At 40.2% G+C, this 16,195-nt stretch overlaps 1 protein-coding gene across 1 annotated transcript; it reads left to right on the forward strand.

Moving 5' to 3' along the window:
• The first annotated feature begins 630 nt into the window (after nucleotides 1-630).
• Nucleotides 631-2,733, forward strand: LOC145766586 (uncharacterized). Its single transcript, XM_082578304.1, has 4 exons — nucleotides 631-654; nucleotides 791-895; nucleotides 1,509-1,681; nucleotides 1,920-2,733. The coding sequence occupies exons 1-4, from the start codon at nucleotides 631-633 to the stop codon at nucleotides 2,731-2,733; spliced, it is 1,116 nt and encodes a 371-aa protein (XP_082434430.1).
• The last annotated feature ends 13,462 nt before the right edge of the window (nucleotides 2,734-16,195 follow it).

The raw sequence follows: 16,195 nt of genomic DNA on the forward strand, positions 1-16,195 counted from the left end.
TACCGTTATCGTAAAAACAAAAAAAGCACATCTCGATATCGCCAAAGAAAAATCCAAAAAAAGAAACAGAACAAGGTTAAAGACGCAGACGCTATAATTCTAAATTAGTCCAACTATGCACTTACTGAGGATGAAAAGATAGTAGGCTATTAACTTATGGTTTGAAATTTGCGCCAACACCTAAATGGAATGAAACAACCAAACAATCAGAATGGTACAACATGCAACAACACATCCGTAGAATTGAGTGGGAAAATGTTTTTAAATCTGATAACGATGATGACGAAAGCCTGAAGTTGGCCTATTTTTTGTTGAGTTGCCCGTTTTTGCAAATTTCAATCTGGCAACCCTGAATTCCAAGTTTGGATTTTGCCACATTGAGGCTGAGTCACCACTTACGGTAAGCACTTTAACGGCAAAATTTCTTTAACTGTCGAGAAACCTCGAGCCAATCAGAAGCTACGTTCTCTGTGACGTGAAATCATAAAAAACGCGCGAAAACCCAAATGGAAGACATTTGCGAAATTGCATTATTAGTTTCATAGCTGGCGGTGTTTGCAATAGCTGACATTTGCATTATTAGCTTCATAGCAGGCAGCGTAGTGCAGGAAAACGCAAGTAGCCCACATCATGAATGATCATCCTGAAACTCAGGTAAGGTTTGTTTCAGTTAAGTCAGATCTATTCTTCAGGGTAAACTATTAATACTACAAAAAGTGCTTATATCATGGCATGTGGTTGCACTGTGTTTATTTGCCAGCGCATACAATTATTATTATTGTTGTTGTAGTGGTTCACTTCTGTGGAAGATGGCATGAAGTTCATTGAAGAGTATGCAGAGAAAACAGCAACAAAACTTCTTGTTGCGCAGAAACGAGCATATGGTGTGTATGTTGTTTGCTACATAACATCCTACAAAATTCATACTGAACTGTAGAGGTTTACCTTTGTTGACAGTAGAAATTTGGGTGCAACCTAGTTCGTACCCTGAACAGTTCATACCCTGAAAAGATCGAGAGAAAAAATAAAAAAAGCTGAAGTCACTGATCGCAGTTTCCGCAAACATTTTAAAATTTTCCACCTTAAAAGATCAAGAGAAAAATTACCACAAAGCCGAAGTTGCTGATCGGAGTTTTCTTTTTTCCGCAAACATTTTAAAATTTCCGGTAATGATCCTTAGAGTTCGCCGAAGTCGCTGATCGCCGTTTCAGCAAACATTTTAAAAGGGTTAGGGTTAGGAAAAGATCAAGAATGATAAAGAAGATGATAAAGCAATTGTACTATCATACTTGCGAGCACTAGCAAGAGCCGAGAGCGAACAGTCTTTCGAAGAAACATTAATCGAGTTGAAGGACAGCAATAGTTGGATCAGCAATCCGAAACTCCGGAATTATATTGAGAATGTTTGGCTTACAGAAAAGAAGGTTTGTGTGCAATATAAACCACCCTAAATGCAAATAAATCGTAGGCTAGTTCAATAAAATAATAAACTTGTTGGTGGGTTTCAGCGTTGGGTGTGGTTTTACCGTTCTGACAAGGTCAGCATCACGTTTCACACCAACAATGGAGTGGAGCGGCAAAACAGGACTCTGAAGGAATACATCAGCATGAGAAGGGATAAATCGTTATCTGCTCTTGTAACGCTTCTCCACAAGGAATTTCTCCCTGACAACAAACGTCGGTTAGTGACTTTCCAGAATAATCGTTGAATGTTGCCACTTTCTGCATGTTTGTCTGCTACTAATAACCATAAAACTAAGCAACCACACGGCATTTAACATAATGCATTAAACTGGACATAAATTATAAAGTAAAAACGTTTTCGACCATACCCAATACCCAAAGCAGGGGAGAAAGGCACATCACATGGCTAACGGCTAATTAATTACTAATAATTCTGTTATCTTTGCAATGTTTAGGTACGAACAAGAAAACATGTTCTCGTCGGAATTTTATCGGAATTATAACTCTTCGATTCCTGATTACTTGAAAAATCGGCCCAAACATTTCATTCACGAATGTTTGAATCGTATCATTTCATCCCAAGACGTCACCGCAAGCTCCATTGTTCAAGATGGAGATACGTTTGTTGTGAAAAGCACTTCATCAGAAGTACGTTACAGAACAACCTTTGGCAGTTGCAACTGTGCGCCAAACTGCACATGCCAAGATTTCCAACTCAATTTTCTTCCTTGCAAACATATGTTTGCCATTATTCATAATGTGGCAAATGTTCGTTGGGAATCCTTTCCAACGTGGTACACCAAATCTGTGTTGATTGTGCTCGATCCCGACGTGGTTGGTAAGTTAGCGGTGCCTTGCCCATCATATTCTCCACAAAGTGTTGTGCAACCGTCTTTCGATTTTGCCACCAATGTTGAATCCATAAACCACGACGCCCCTGGACCGAGCAATGCATCACCTACCACACCTATGACATCTATGAGGGATGTTCATGCATCTGTAGATCGATTGTGTAATGTTCTGTATCGTGTTAACGATCACACATTGATAAATGATACAGTCACTCGGATAGATGCAATGACAGCTGATGTTCTATCAATCTGCCAAGACGCTGGATTAACAATCGTAAGGGAGGATACTCGGCCTAAATCTCTGAAGGCAAAACGAAAGCGCGGATCGGATAGAAAATTGCGTGTGATCCACTGCCACAAAAACGTGCGAAACCAAACCCCTACACTCACCGTTATGGAGAGAATGCGGATGCAATGAGGGCTGCTTATGGTGCAACAACTCTGGACGCAATGAGGAAAGCAACTACATAGAATTGACTTGTTTGCAATCAAACCAGGCGACAATGAGCGATTGGCAAACGCGATACCCCCCAATTCAGGGATAATATGCGTGTCTGTGACCGCAGGGGACCTGGAGCCGAGTTGTTTTGGACGTTGATAACACCGTGCAGTTGCAAGCACAGTTCTGTGATCTTCACACCAAGGTTTTTTTCAGTTGCTAATACGGTCACAAATCGCAGCACATATGCGTGCTTAACTTAACGTGCTAGTGTTAAATAACAGCCTAATGGAAAGTGTTGTGGACTGAATTTGTTAGTTCAAATATATTGATTTCGGTGACCAAAGCCGCAAATGAATTCACAAATGTTGCAATTGTTAACGACGACATATAATTGAGGATGTTAATGCACACACAAACTAGAGAAAGTAGCCTATTGCTTGAAGAGTTAATTCCTGGGACAAAAATTGAAAACTGTAGGCTATGTTGAGCAGAAGCTGGTTTAGTGTGTTAAGGTGGTAAAAACTGTTAGCATGCGTCTACTTACATCCAACAAATAACGAAACTCTAAACTTCTCAGTTTGGTCGGGAAAAAAAGGGTTGCGAGGACAAATGGCAGGTCTCATCTAGGCAAGGGGAGGAGAGACACATGGATGATGATCTGGCCTAACAATAGTGGAAGTGCCATAGTGCATTGGCTATTTACAAAAAGTTAATACCGCACATGTTAAACAAAAATTATATATTAGAAAAAGTTGAGAAAAGATTTAGACAAAGGCACTTGGAGCTAATTCAGCTAAACTTTTAAATGTGGCAGAGTGCAGACTTACACATTTCAGCTAGAAGTATGTTTGATTAAAGTAATTTCACAAAGTTATTGGGATTTATAGTATCGAAGATGAAGAGCAGTTTTTTTGTCGTATCCAGGCTCACGCCAGGTGGTTGAAGATTTAGATCAGAGGTGACGAACCTGCGGCCCGTCAAAGAGTTTTGTGAGGCCCGCAAAACTCTTTAACAATCGCTCATGCATTAAATACATCTCAAAGCTGTTTTATGCATTCACTGGTACACCTTTCCTTTGCTATTTTCTTGCCCTAAACACTAACTTTCAAGGTACGGTATAAAGTTAGAAAAAGGAAAGCTAGAAGGCAAAGTTGTTAAAACACTATTCACCAACTTCACCTTGTATTTTTGGTCGATTCCAATATGTGACGTCATTGAATTTTGACAAGCGCTAAGTTGTGTGGCCCGATAACCATGTGTAATTAACAAAGTGGCCCGCGACCGCAAAAAGGTTCGTCACCCCTGATTTATATTAAGTGTAGCTGACACACGCCATGTAGCTGACAAAACAAGTAGGCTAAATTATTGAGTTTCATGATGATCATTCATGATTTTGACGTTCTTACGTCACGGACAACGTAGCTTCTGATTGGCTCGAGGTTTTCTCGACAGTTAAAGAAATTTTGCCGTTAAAGTGCTTACCACCACTTACCATGCTTAATCAGGGTTGCCATATTGGCGTTTTTCCTGCCAAATTCCACAAATTTGGCGTTTTTTGAAAGCGTTTGGCAGGAGAAAATTACGTTTGGCAGTTTGGCATTTTTTTGGCAGTTTTTACTTTAGTGTTTTTTTGGCATCTTTTGGCGTTTTTTTGTAATTATTACCTGTACAACTCACCACTAAAGTTTTTCAAATACTTTTATCATAGATATCTTATATATAGATATGCAACTCAGTGGTGCGTAACGATGTTTGAAGGCTAACAGCGTAGCTATGGCTGTATGCATTGACTTCAAACTTGGCACAGCAAAACAACTTTATTTTTAATATAATTTTTTGGTTTTTGTTTAAATAAAACTTTCTTCGTTTTCAAGTTGACGTATGGATTGCTTGTGATGACGTCACATTCTCGTTCCGCATGGACTGTTTTATGGAGATTCTGGCGATTGAAAACAAATCATAGTCACAGAGGGTACCTCTAAATACCCATTGTCTGGCATTGTAGGCATTGTCGGCTTTTTGGGGGGTTGTGGAGCATTTTCAGGGGTTGTCGAACATTTTCAGGGGTTTCAGGTATTGTAGAGTAGGCTAACTACTTTCAGGCATTGTTGGGAATTTCTAGGCATTGTGTAGGATTTACAGACATTGTCGATCATTATCAGTGGTTGACAGGCTTGTGAGGCATTGTCGAACATTTTCAGGCATTATCGAACATATTCAGGGGTTGTCGAGCATTTTCAGGGGTTGTCAGGCATTGTAGAGTAGCTACTTTCAGGCATTGTTGGGAATTTCCAGGCATTGTCTAGGATTTCCAGGCATTGTCGATCAATATCATTGTTTGACAGGTTTGGCAGTCATTATGGAACATTTTCAGGCATTGCCGAACATTTTCAGGGGTTGTCAGGCATTGTAGAGTAGCTACTTTCAGACATTTGTTGCGAATTTCCAGGCATTGTCTAGGATTTCCAGGTATTGTCGATCAATATCAGTGTTTGACAAGTTTGGTAGTTATTATGGAACATATTCAGGGATTGTCGAGCATTTTCAGGGGTTGTCAGGCATTGTAGAGTAGCTACTTTCAGGCATTGTTGGGAATTTCCAGGCATTGTCTAGGATTTCCAGGCATTGTTGATCATTATTAGTGGTTGATGGGTTTGTCAGTAACCTCTTTACCAAAATTGTATTGTCAGGCATTGTCGAACATTTTCAGGGGTTGTCTAGCATTTTCAGGGGTAGTCAGGCATTCTAGATTAAGCTACTTTCAGGCATTGTTGGGCATTTCTTAGCTTGTCTAGGATTTCCAGGCATTGTCGATCATTATTGGTTTTTGACACGTTTGTAAGGCATTGTCGAACATTTTCATGCATTTTTATTCGCAGCTCTGCATGCGCAGCAGAATGATCCCTTTCTATTTTGCGTAGGTTGTAAACGTATTTACGGTATACACAAACACAGCAGCGTTTAAATGACCTGGCTATCATAAGTATCGACAATGCCTGACAAACCTGTCAAAACCTGGTAATGATCGACAACCCAAGAAAACGTTCGACAATGCCTAACAAACCTATCTACCACTGAATATGTTCGACAATGCCTGGAAATCCTAGACAATGCCTGAAGATGTCCGACAATCAGTGGCGTAGCAAGGGGGGAAGGAGGGGCGGACCGCCCCGGGCGGCACGTCTGGGGGCGGCACTTTCAGACTACGATATTTGATTTTGATTATAATCTGATAAAAACGCATTTCATTTTCACACAGGGCCGGATTTAACTGATGGGGGGCACGGGGCACTTTTAGATCAGGGGCCCCCGTGAAAAAAAATTCGCCTATGGCGCGAAACACCCCCTCGACGTCTACAGTAGCATCAATCCAGCACTGCACAGCACTTTGCAGAAACCACCAAAGCTAAAAGAAAAAAAATAACACAAAATCACATTTTTTTCACGTAGGGGGGCCCTTTAAAAGTCGGGGGTCCGGGGTACCTGCACCCTCTGCCCCCCCCTAAATCCTAGACAATGCCTTGAAATTACCGACAATGCCTGAAAGTAGCTACTCTACAATGCCTGACAACCTCTGAAAATGCTCGACAACCCCTGAAAATGTTCGACAATCCCTGAAAATGTTCGACAATGCCTGAAAATGTTCCATAATGACTACCAAACCTGTCAACCACTGATATTGATCAACAATGCCTGGAAATCCTTGACAATGCCTGGAAATTCCCGACAATGCCTGAAAGTAGCTACTCTACAATGCCTGACAACTCCTGAAAATCCTCGACAACCCCTGAAAATGTTTGGCAATGCCTGAAAATGTTCTATAATGCCTAACAAACCCGTCAACCACTGATAATGATCGACAATGCCTGGAAATCTTAGACAATGCCTAAAAGTAGCTACTCTACAATGCCTGACAACCCCTGAAAATGCTTGAAATTTCCGACAATGCCTAACAACAAGCCTGTCAACCATTGATAAGTAGCCTAGGTAAAGACTTTTTTTGGAGCTGTAGTTCCAGGACAAGCTGAAGTTTTATTCAATTAATCTACTGAGTGTTACCAAAATGAAAGTTACTGGTGGCTACCGAAAGCTGTGCTATAGCATTTGGTAGCCTAGTTATGGTGTGTACCAAACATTAAAATTGTCTTGGTTTGGCGGTTGGATCCGTGATGCTAATGAAGCTGTCTCAGCAGGGGGGAGGATGCCCCCTGCCCTCAAATTTTCTCTGGATGGGGGGCAATGGTGCCCTTTTAAGGTCATGTAAGCTACTGCACATTTTGCAATATAGGCTAACAACTTCTGCTATTCGCTTTTAGCCAAATTATAGGGCCTATAGCCTACAGTAGGCCCACACAAATTATCCCATGGACACATTTTATACTTTGCAGCAGATTGTGATGCTATGAATGTGAAATTTACCTTTTGTTTCTTGTTCAAGTTATTGCAATTATTCATCTGTCTCACATTTCGACTTTCATGGCTAATAGCGGGAAAACGAACGAGTTGCCCAGCATTATCGCTACCGTACATCTCACCCTAAAATCGTTCCGGCGCCCCTCTATCTCAGGTTTGTAAACTGCCTACAACAAGCTTTAATGAGTCACTGGAAATAAGCTTAAATGGTAGTTCCAACGATCATGAAACAGAAGTTGCATAACCTACGTGAAGAAAGATTATTGTCTTGATTTTTCATAGTAGGCTATTCTGTGAAAACTTGAAATATACGCCAAACAAAATATTCCAAAGGAGCTCAAAAGCCGCCACTCGCCAAGCCCAAACCGTACAATAATAGCCTACCATAGATACGCTAGCCAAGCTGGCAACCTTGATTGTTGATTGTGTCCATAAAGTCAGTCGAGCGTGACGATAATTCCACGATTGCTGAGTTGCATATCTATATATAAGATATCTATGCTTTTATCAATGAAAGTCCATCAAAAAAGTTTAATTTATGGTCTGGAAACTCTGAATTCCTAATTTAATCAAATGTAAGCTCCAGAGGCCACTGGCGGCTGGCCAGTCACCAACCAAAGTTGGAGTTGGACTGGACAGCTGGAGGGATGCGTTTTGACATTTATTTTCTTGCCAATGGACTAGTAAGTGTTAACAGGTTATGGTTAATGATGCGATGTCACACCGTTTGAGTTGAAAGCATAGCGTAGGCCAGAGACCTTGTAGAAATTTGAACCGGAACCTGAATTGGTACCGGAAGTTCCTTAGTTAGTAAGTGACAATCAAGACCTGATGCCAGATATAAAACACGTTTGTAATGGGTCGCAAAAATTATCTGTATTTTGTGTTTTCTACACCAATCGTCCAAGAAGTTGAGGGCGTCAATGCAGATGCCATGTATTTGTGCTAATAACTGTAGCCTCTTGACATGTAAAGTTATCAGGTGTAGGTGTATTTCCTTCATGCCATTAACCCTTTCAGTGCGTGTACCCGGTGTCACCGGGTATAGCAACATGTCGGTAAAATGCGTGTACCCGGTAATACCGGGTAGTCAGTTAAAACCTTGTTAAAGCTAGTTATTGACTTGCACGCGCCAGCTTGGCTTGTTTCTATGCACTAGAAGTTATTTGTAGCTGTTTAAAAACGTCAAATTTTAAAATGTCGGGGAGCAATGTGCGAGGTAGTCGATTCAATACGGAGGAAGCGGTAGGTCAGATTTTTGCTGGCACAGACGTCAGACAGCCAGGACAATTTTGATATTGCTGATAGAGAAGTTTCGTTTCCGCATGTTGACTATGACAGCCCGGGGAGTGATGGGGAATGTGATTTGAATGATTTTTATGATTTACATCTTGACGATAGATCCATGGATGTGTCTCCTGATTATGATGAAGAGGGTGGCCGTCGTCGTCGTGTGAGCCTCTGGGGCCGAGGGTCTATCCTTTTACCACCCCAGATTTACGATGTTCCAGGACTACACTGGAAGGCTACTAGAGAGCAGCCAGTCTTTGGTTTCCTCATCCATGACATGCAGACCTTCCACTCCATTAGATGGCTTGAAGATGGAACAGTCATTGATGATGTGGTCTGCAGTCTGTTCCTCGGCACCACATTCACAGGAGGAGGAAGAGGCCATTCCCCGTTGGTGCATGGTTTAGCGGAAAAGCCCGACGCCGTACGAAGACGGTTGAGGCGCACCCATGCCTGTCTTGGTAGCCTTAGGTCGACGGGGCGTGTGTCGGCGTCGGGGCTGAACGAATAGAGTCTGGTGGCACTTGACTTCCATTCAGAACTCCAGTTATGGGCAGCCCAAGTAGCCGCATTTATGGTCCGCCCAAGTTTGCCCTGACTGTCCAAGCCAGCCAGGCCTGCAGGCAGATAAAGATTGTTTTAGGATTTACCACATAAAATTGGATTATTCTGTAGCTGCACCCAGGGCCGGATTTAGCTGATGGGGGGCCAGGGGCACTTTTAGATCGGGGGGCCCCCGTGCAAAATTTGTTTTAGCTCCGTCGGCTCGAAAAACCACCTCTACGTGTAGCCTACAGTAGCAGTAATTCAGCACTGCACAGCATTTTGCAGAAACTTCAAAGGCCGAAAAAAAATAATAACACAAAAGTACATTTTTTCTACGTCGGGGGTCCCTTCAAAAGGGGGGCCCGGGGCACCTGCACCCTCTGCCCCCTCCCTAAATCCGGGCCTGGCTGCACCTGATGAAAAAACAGAGATTCATTAGACGTAGCCTAAAGCCTACGAGTAAATGTCCAAATTATGCTCTCACCAAACTCAACAGCCTGAAGTTTGTACTGTGAAAGAAAGCAAAAACATTTATTGAAAAGCATTAGCCTATGTGATAGAAGACTACAATCACTATGTAGCCTACAAACTATAACTATTTTTCAATGTATCTTTCATTTTTTACATGGTATTCTATGGTTCTTTTTGTCCGTTTTGTGTATTTTTATCCATTTTCAGTAAACAACAAGACATTCCAACAACATTTTACTAGAAAAAACTTTTTTTTACAGATTTTCTAAAAATTGAAGCATCTAAAATGGCTGCCACGAAGTCACGTGACAATCTATCTGCGTAAAGTTTTCCTTTTTTCTATTAGTTCAACCTATTTTTAAATCTAAAACATAAAAGAAATTTTCAAAAAGCTCTAAGAGGAGCTTATTTTTTTCACATTCATTATGAAATGCATATTTTTTTCTAATTTTTTTTTTTTTAATTTATTACTTTTTTTACCAGTTTCATTTTCTAAATGTTATTCAGTAATTGGTTTTGTTCGTTTTGTGTATCTTTATCCATATTTAGTAAGCAAAAAGACTTTCTAACTACATTTCATTACAAAAAAAACGTTTTCTTCACAAATTTTACAAAAATGAAAAAATCCAAAATGGCTGCCATGACGTCACGTGACAATCTAACTACGCAAAACTCTAAAATTTTGCCTGTTTTTATTAGTCCAACCTTTTTTTAAATCTAATACACAAAAAAAATTTTCAAAAAAGCTCTTGTAATACTTTTTGTACATTCATTTGAAAATGCATATTTTTTCCTAAAAAGGGGCTTAGCACAGGGACTAGACATACCTATAGCAGCGAAAGGGTTAACATTGTGAAAATCCTTAAACCTTAAAAGTGTTTGTGATATTTACCAATGGTGTTTCTTGGCATTGTCCTCTTTTCACATGTTGAAGTTTAACACTGAGTTTTTTGTTTTTCAGACTTTGGCTAGATTGGTTATAAAGCATGCATTAAATGAATAGCCTACTGTAAAAAGTAGATTGTGGGACAGAATGTTTGTGTCGCCAAGCAAGGAAAACAAACTTGAACTAACATACCACTACCAGTGATTCTGATAATGAGGAATGCTATTGCATGCAGGCTAAACTTGTAAAACCTGCTAGAAAAGCAGCCCTCCCCCATAGATTCCCCCCAGGCCAATTGGTCTTTATCACCTTCTTCTAATTGCGCTTCGTTGATACTTGATAGCTCCAACTATGTGGCTGCCTCCTACAACCTTTGAAAGTTTGTTTTAATTTAGCTTGATACATGCAGTTTGTGTTTCATTATTCATACTAAGTGGTCTATCAAGTTAAATTAAGACAATATACCATCAGAGCTACATTTTGCACCATATATAATGGTGAATGGCCTTGCTGGTTAACAGGACAAGCCGCACTAACAGTTTGGCAGTTTTTTTTTGGCAGTTTTTTTGAAACCCTGAAAAGTTTGGCAGTTTTTTGGCGGTTTTTACAAAACATTTGGCAGGCAAAGCTATTTTGGATCTGGCAACCCTGTGCTTAATTGCTTATTCTATCTTGTTTGAGTTTGCCTTATTTTTGACCTTTTTTACCTATTTGGCCTCAAGTTGGCCTATTTTTCGGGTGAGTTTGGCCTGTTTTGCAAATTTCAGTCTTGCAACCCTGAACAGCATGCAGATTGCGGAACCTGATAAAACAAAAGCACTTCTCAAAGGATTTATTTTTATGCCGCTTGAAAGTCAGAATGTCATTTTTTGTTTATATTTTTTTAGAAAATACAGAGTTTTCACTTGTAAAGTTCATATTGTTGTTGTTGTTATAAATTGTTGTATAGGCCTATAAAATGTTTGTTTTTCTTTAAAATTTAAAAAGGTCAGAAGTCATTTTGCGGTAGCTGTATGTGCATGTAGCCTCTGCTATAAAAATTACATCACTTGCGAAAATATAGGTTAGATATCTCTAATGATTTGTTTGTAATGTCGAATAACTTTGATGAAAAAAGTGGTGTAGTATCTTGCAAATCATCTTGGGGACAGTGGTGGCAAACAGCTGAAGAAGTGTGCCTTGAGATTGAATCTGCATCTGAAATAAGAGGTAAGTGTCAATTTCAATGATGCATTACAGCATGTTTAGTACCATCCAGGGTTGAGAAAAACGGGTGCAACCTAGTTCGTACCTTGAACCATTCGTACAGTCAGTTCGTACCCTGAAAAGATCGAGAGAAAAAATTAAAAAAAGCCGAAGTCGCTGATCGCAGTTTAATAGCACAAAGCCGAAGTCGCTGATCGGAGTTTCCCCAAACAATTTGAAACAAACTCGAGGGTTAGGGTTAGCGGAAACTGCGGTTAGCGAAAATTGCGAAACTGCGGAAAAATATTTGTGGAAACTGCGATCAGTGAGGGTTAGAGCATAGATTACTCTATGGTTATAGTTAGGGTAAGCGGAAACTGCGGAAAAATGTTTGCGGAAACTGTGATCAGCGAGAGTTAGAGCATAGATTACTCTATGGTTAGGGTAAAAGTTAGCGGAAACTGCGGAAAAATGTTTGCGGAAACTGCAATCAGCGAGGGTTATGGTTAGAGCATAGATTACTCTATGGTTATAGTTAGGGAATGCCACCGATGTCGTCCCCTGGACATGTCGTCCCCCCGATGTCGTCCCCTGCCGATGTCGTCCCACGTCGATGTCGTCCCTGTTGCCAGATGTTCAACTTTTTTGTCCATTTAAATGTAGGTAAAAATTATGGTTTTTCGAAACGAAATTTTTGCTACCTTTTTCTTTTATTGGTTTTGTTCCTGTACTCTATTGTTAAATTTATCATTACTGTTTTACTCGTTACAATATTGTTCAACTTATCATCACTTACACAAAGAAAAATAAAACTGAATTGAAAACAAAAAAATCTTTCTTGCCCTGTTCTGATTCCTCATGAATTTCGCATTGCTTTTTTGTCCGAAGAACATGGATTTCATGTTCTTGCAATCAACACTGTGGCGTAGCTAAGGGGGGGGGGGGGGACAGACCGCCCCGGGCGGCACGTCTGGGGGTGGCACTTTAAGACTACGATTTTTGATTTTGATTATAATCTGATAAAAAAACGCATTTCATTTTCACATACTTTTTCTTGAAGGGGTGGCAAAATCTGAATCCGCCCCGGGCGGCACATTTCCAAGCTACGCCACTGAATCAACACTCAATTTCTTTTCATGAACATTTATTTTCACATCGCTAACGTAGCCCACTGCAAATTGGTTCGTTGGTTTTGAATCTTTATCCTCGGACTGACAAAGCCTTGATTGGTTATTCCTGGTACCGTAGTTACGCGTACTTGCAGTGGCTCTTGACGCAGGGCCGGTCACCGAGATTGGCAGAGTGAAGTTTTCCGATTGTTGATGTGTTGTTGCCGAGAAATTATTCCATTCACTAGGGCCTGCTGAATGGAGAGCAGTCCTGAAATGCGTTGCTCAAGCGCACATCCCGAGCGTCGAGCTTGCGCAGCGTGATCTTGAGCCGGCGCATAACTGAGCTAACGGGGCGGACAATAAATAAACGCAATAAATCGCGAAAGTAAACATATCTAACCTACGACAAAAAACACAGAAACAGCTAGCAAAAACATTAACTATGACATGCAACAAGTGTGGTCCTACGTTATCTGGTAATGTAGATTAGAGATGTGCTCAACTGTTACTTTTTAATAAGTAGCCTACTTTGAAAATCTGAACTGCTACTTTGAAAGCTAAAACCATGAAAACAGAAAAAAGCTAGGCTAGAGTAAACCTCAGTTAACGTGTGACTAAAAAAAACAATTGTGTAAACCAGGGTGGTCCAAGACTGCAAACATGAAGGGCCACATTAGGGTCTGAGAAAAACTCCACGGGCCGCATAGTGAGAAATGATAACGCGTTGTTGAAAGTAGAAACGTTGTTAAATAAAAGCTTAACTAGGTTGCGATTTTGAAATTATTTTCTATAGATTTCGATCTGTTTTAGCTATATTCTTACTGTTAGGCTTGACTGGGCTATTTTATGTCTTGATCATCATTCAAAGCATCACTTTTTTGCATTTGGCCTATTGCATGATAGCGAATCCAAGCAAAGAACATAGCGCTTCTGCTTAACAATAATGTTTAAAAAGGTGCCACGTTACTGCACTGCATCGATGGTTCGCATTTGTTTTCTATATAATCTATACTGCTTTCTATATAGTCCGCCTTGTTCGCAAGTCAACATAGGCCTAGGACTAGCCTACTTAGAAAACAAAGCTAACTGTTGTAAGCGGACAGGTATTAGCTTGAAATTTATGCTATAGGCTAGGTCAAGATATAAACACATAATGACTGCAAACTAATTTCAGAATTTGCTCTTCTTCATTTCTGTATGGTAATTTTCCATTGATAACGTGTTTTCAGACACACAATTAAACGGAAGTGAACAGAATTACAAGCCACATTTTTACGACTTCGTTCCCCTAGAGGCCGTAGCACTGCAGTGGTGTAGCTTACCTAGGGTATGGCAGGCATGGCTCGAGCCTTGGGCGCAAAAATCGGTTGGTAAAAAATAAAATTTGTGAGTTATACTTTCTTCAAAATCTAATTTGCGCCCAACAAACATCAAAAAGGGTCACTCTTTAATGTAGCCATTGTCAAACAATGGACGTTGAAAAAGCAACATTGTGCCTCTCCTGGCTCACTTTACGTTCAGTCAGCAACAATTGGAATCAATCAATCAATGGTTTATTTGTCAGTAACAGGAACATAGTACAGTAGGCCTACATGTTGGAAATATGCAAGTAATATACACAATGCAAAAGTTACACAAGTTTCCATACCGACAGGGAGACAACGAGACGACCTAGTCATTTGCCACCCTACGGAAATGACGATTTTGCCATTTAAAAATTGGAAGTTTAGTAAAGTCGCTAAGCAGCGATTAGTTGAAGCTTAGAAGTAGCTCCAGTACTTACTTATTCATTTTTATAAGAATTTATAAATCCAATCTGTTGTATGACTTCAATTTGTGCTGACCAGAGCACTCAGTCTGTTCTAGGAAGAAATTAGCATTGAAGTATTAGTGAGCCTATAAGCATCATTATGTGAAATTTTGAGACCAAGAATTATGCTAGGTATGATTTCTTTTACGTGCTGTGCTGGCACTGCCTAGCACTAAGCAGTCTGAAGTTTTGAGGTTCATTGACAACTTCACAAGCTGTGCTTTATAAATATACGGTACCATACTTTTACCTAACTTCCTCAAGTTGTCAAACGGATAAAATGAACGCAATTCTTAGTAGCTAGTAGCCTACACACCAACGTTGGGATTGATTCGCTATCAGTTTCTTCAATCTCTAGTTAGCATAGGCTATAACCCAACGGTTACAAAACCCGCCGACATGCCAACAAATGTCAGCGACAAATTAAATTAATTAATATTAGTTTTTGAAAAAATCTGCCGGACTTGGGTCGTTTTATTTTTATCCACAGTTATCAGACAAAAATACCCCTATCTACAGGTCGATCACCGCCGGTTGCATCAACACAGTGCTCTATAGAGATGAATTTTTAATTAAGTTGGCTAGGCCTACGTAAAGAACTACGAAAACATTTTGCATATGCCTAGGCTATATATTGTAATTATCGACCAAGGATTTTTTTAATTTAACTTTTACTTGCCCTTTTAGACTCTGAAACAAACCAATACAAAGAAAAAGGAAAGTGGGGCTGAAGGGCGAAAGAGACGAGACTTGCAAGCAGCAGAAGCTGAAAAGTCAAGCAGACAAGCTTATGTCCGATTGATTTTGTCCAATAATTCACTTGGTAGTAGGCTACAGTAGACTATACACACACAGCGTCAGATGAAAAAGTAATAAGCCGCGTTGGCTAGTTTTTATGTTAGAAATAACTTGGAAAGGCGCAATAGCGCAGCATTCTATCAAATTGATTAGCTCTGCAGAGAGAACAAAATTTGCATGACGAAACAATCTCTCGTGACTGCCTTTGAACATTATAAAACGGCAATAATACATTGATTTATTTTCTTCACGATTTGTTCATAAAAGACTTGTATGCAATATTTAACTTAAATTGTTAAAAAGGGCGTACATTTAAACTTTGCCATGGGCGCCATTTTGCATAGATCCGCCACTCGTAGCAGTGGGCTACCGTGTCCGTAGGTTATGTTATTTTAAAGAAATAATAATAAATAAACAAACTGTTTACTCGTCAGCAACAAAATAATTAACCCTGGCTAGCGGACATTTGAAAAAAAATTAGCCTAGAAATTAATTTTTATTTTTGAAATTAAAATAATTTGTTTGTTCATCTGAACAAAAAAAAAATTGTTTGTTCATCAACTAATCCCACAAGTTGTACCAAACTGAAAGAATAACGTGAGCATTGACGCTCGAGCTGAAATGCAACAGCCCGCCGCATTTTGAAGTCTGTTCGGCAGCATGATTCATGATCACTCACTGGAGACGACATGGGCATTGACGCTCGAGCTGAAATCCAACAGCGCGCCGCATCTGAAGCTTTTTTTTGCCGGCGTAAATTATTGCGCGTCCCGATGTATGAGGGTACGACATCGGGGGTACGACATCGGCAGGGGACGACATCGTCGCCACCCATAGTTAGGGTAAGCGGAAACTGCGGTTAGCGGAAACTGCGGAAAAATGTTTGCGGAAACTGCGATCAGCGAGGGTTAGAGCATAGATTACTCT

The sequence above is a fragment of the Aplidium turbinatum genome, chromosome 3 (genome assembly GCF_918807975.1).
Source record: "Aplidium turbinatum chromosome 3, kaAplTurb1.1, whole genome shotgun sequence".
NCBI lineage: Eukaryota > Metazoa > Chordata > Ascidiacea > Aplousobranchia > Polyclinidae > Aplidium > Aplidium turbinatum.

Coding starts and splice junctions, on each gene's coding strand:
- LOC145766586 (XM_082578304.1), top strand. CDS start 631: ATGAATGATCATCCTGAAACTCAG. Junction 896..1,508: donor GAGCATATGGTGTGTATGTT/GTTTGCTACATA, acceptor GGTGGGTTTCAG/CGTTGGGTGTGGTTTTACCG. Junction 1,682..1,919: donor CTCCCTGACAACAAACGTCG/GTTAGTGACTTT, acceptor TGCAATGTTTAG/GTACGAACAAGAAAACATGT.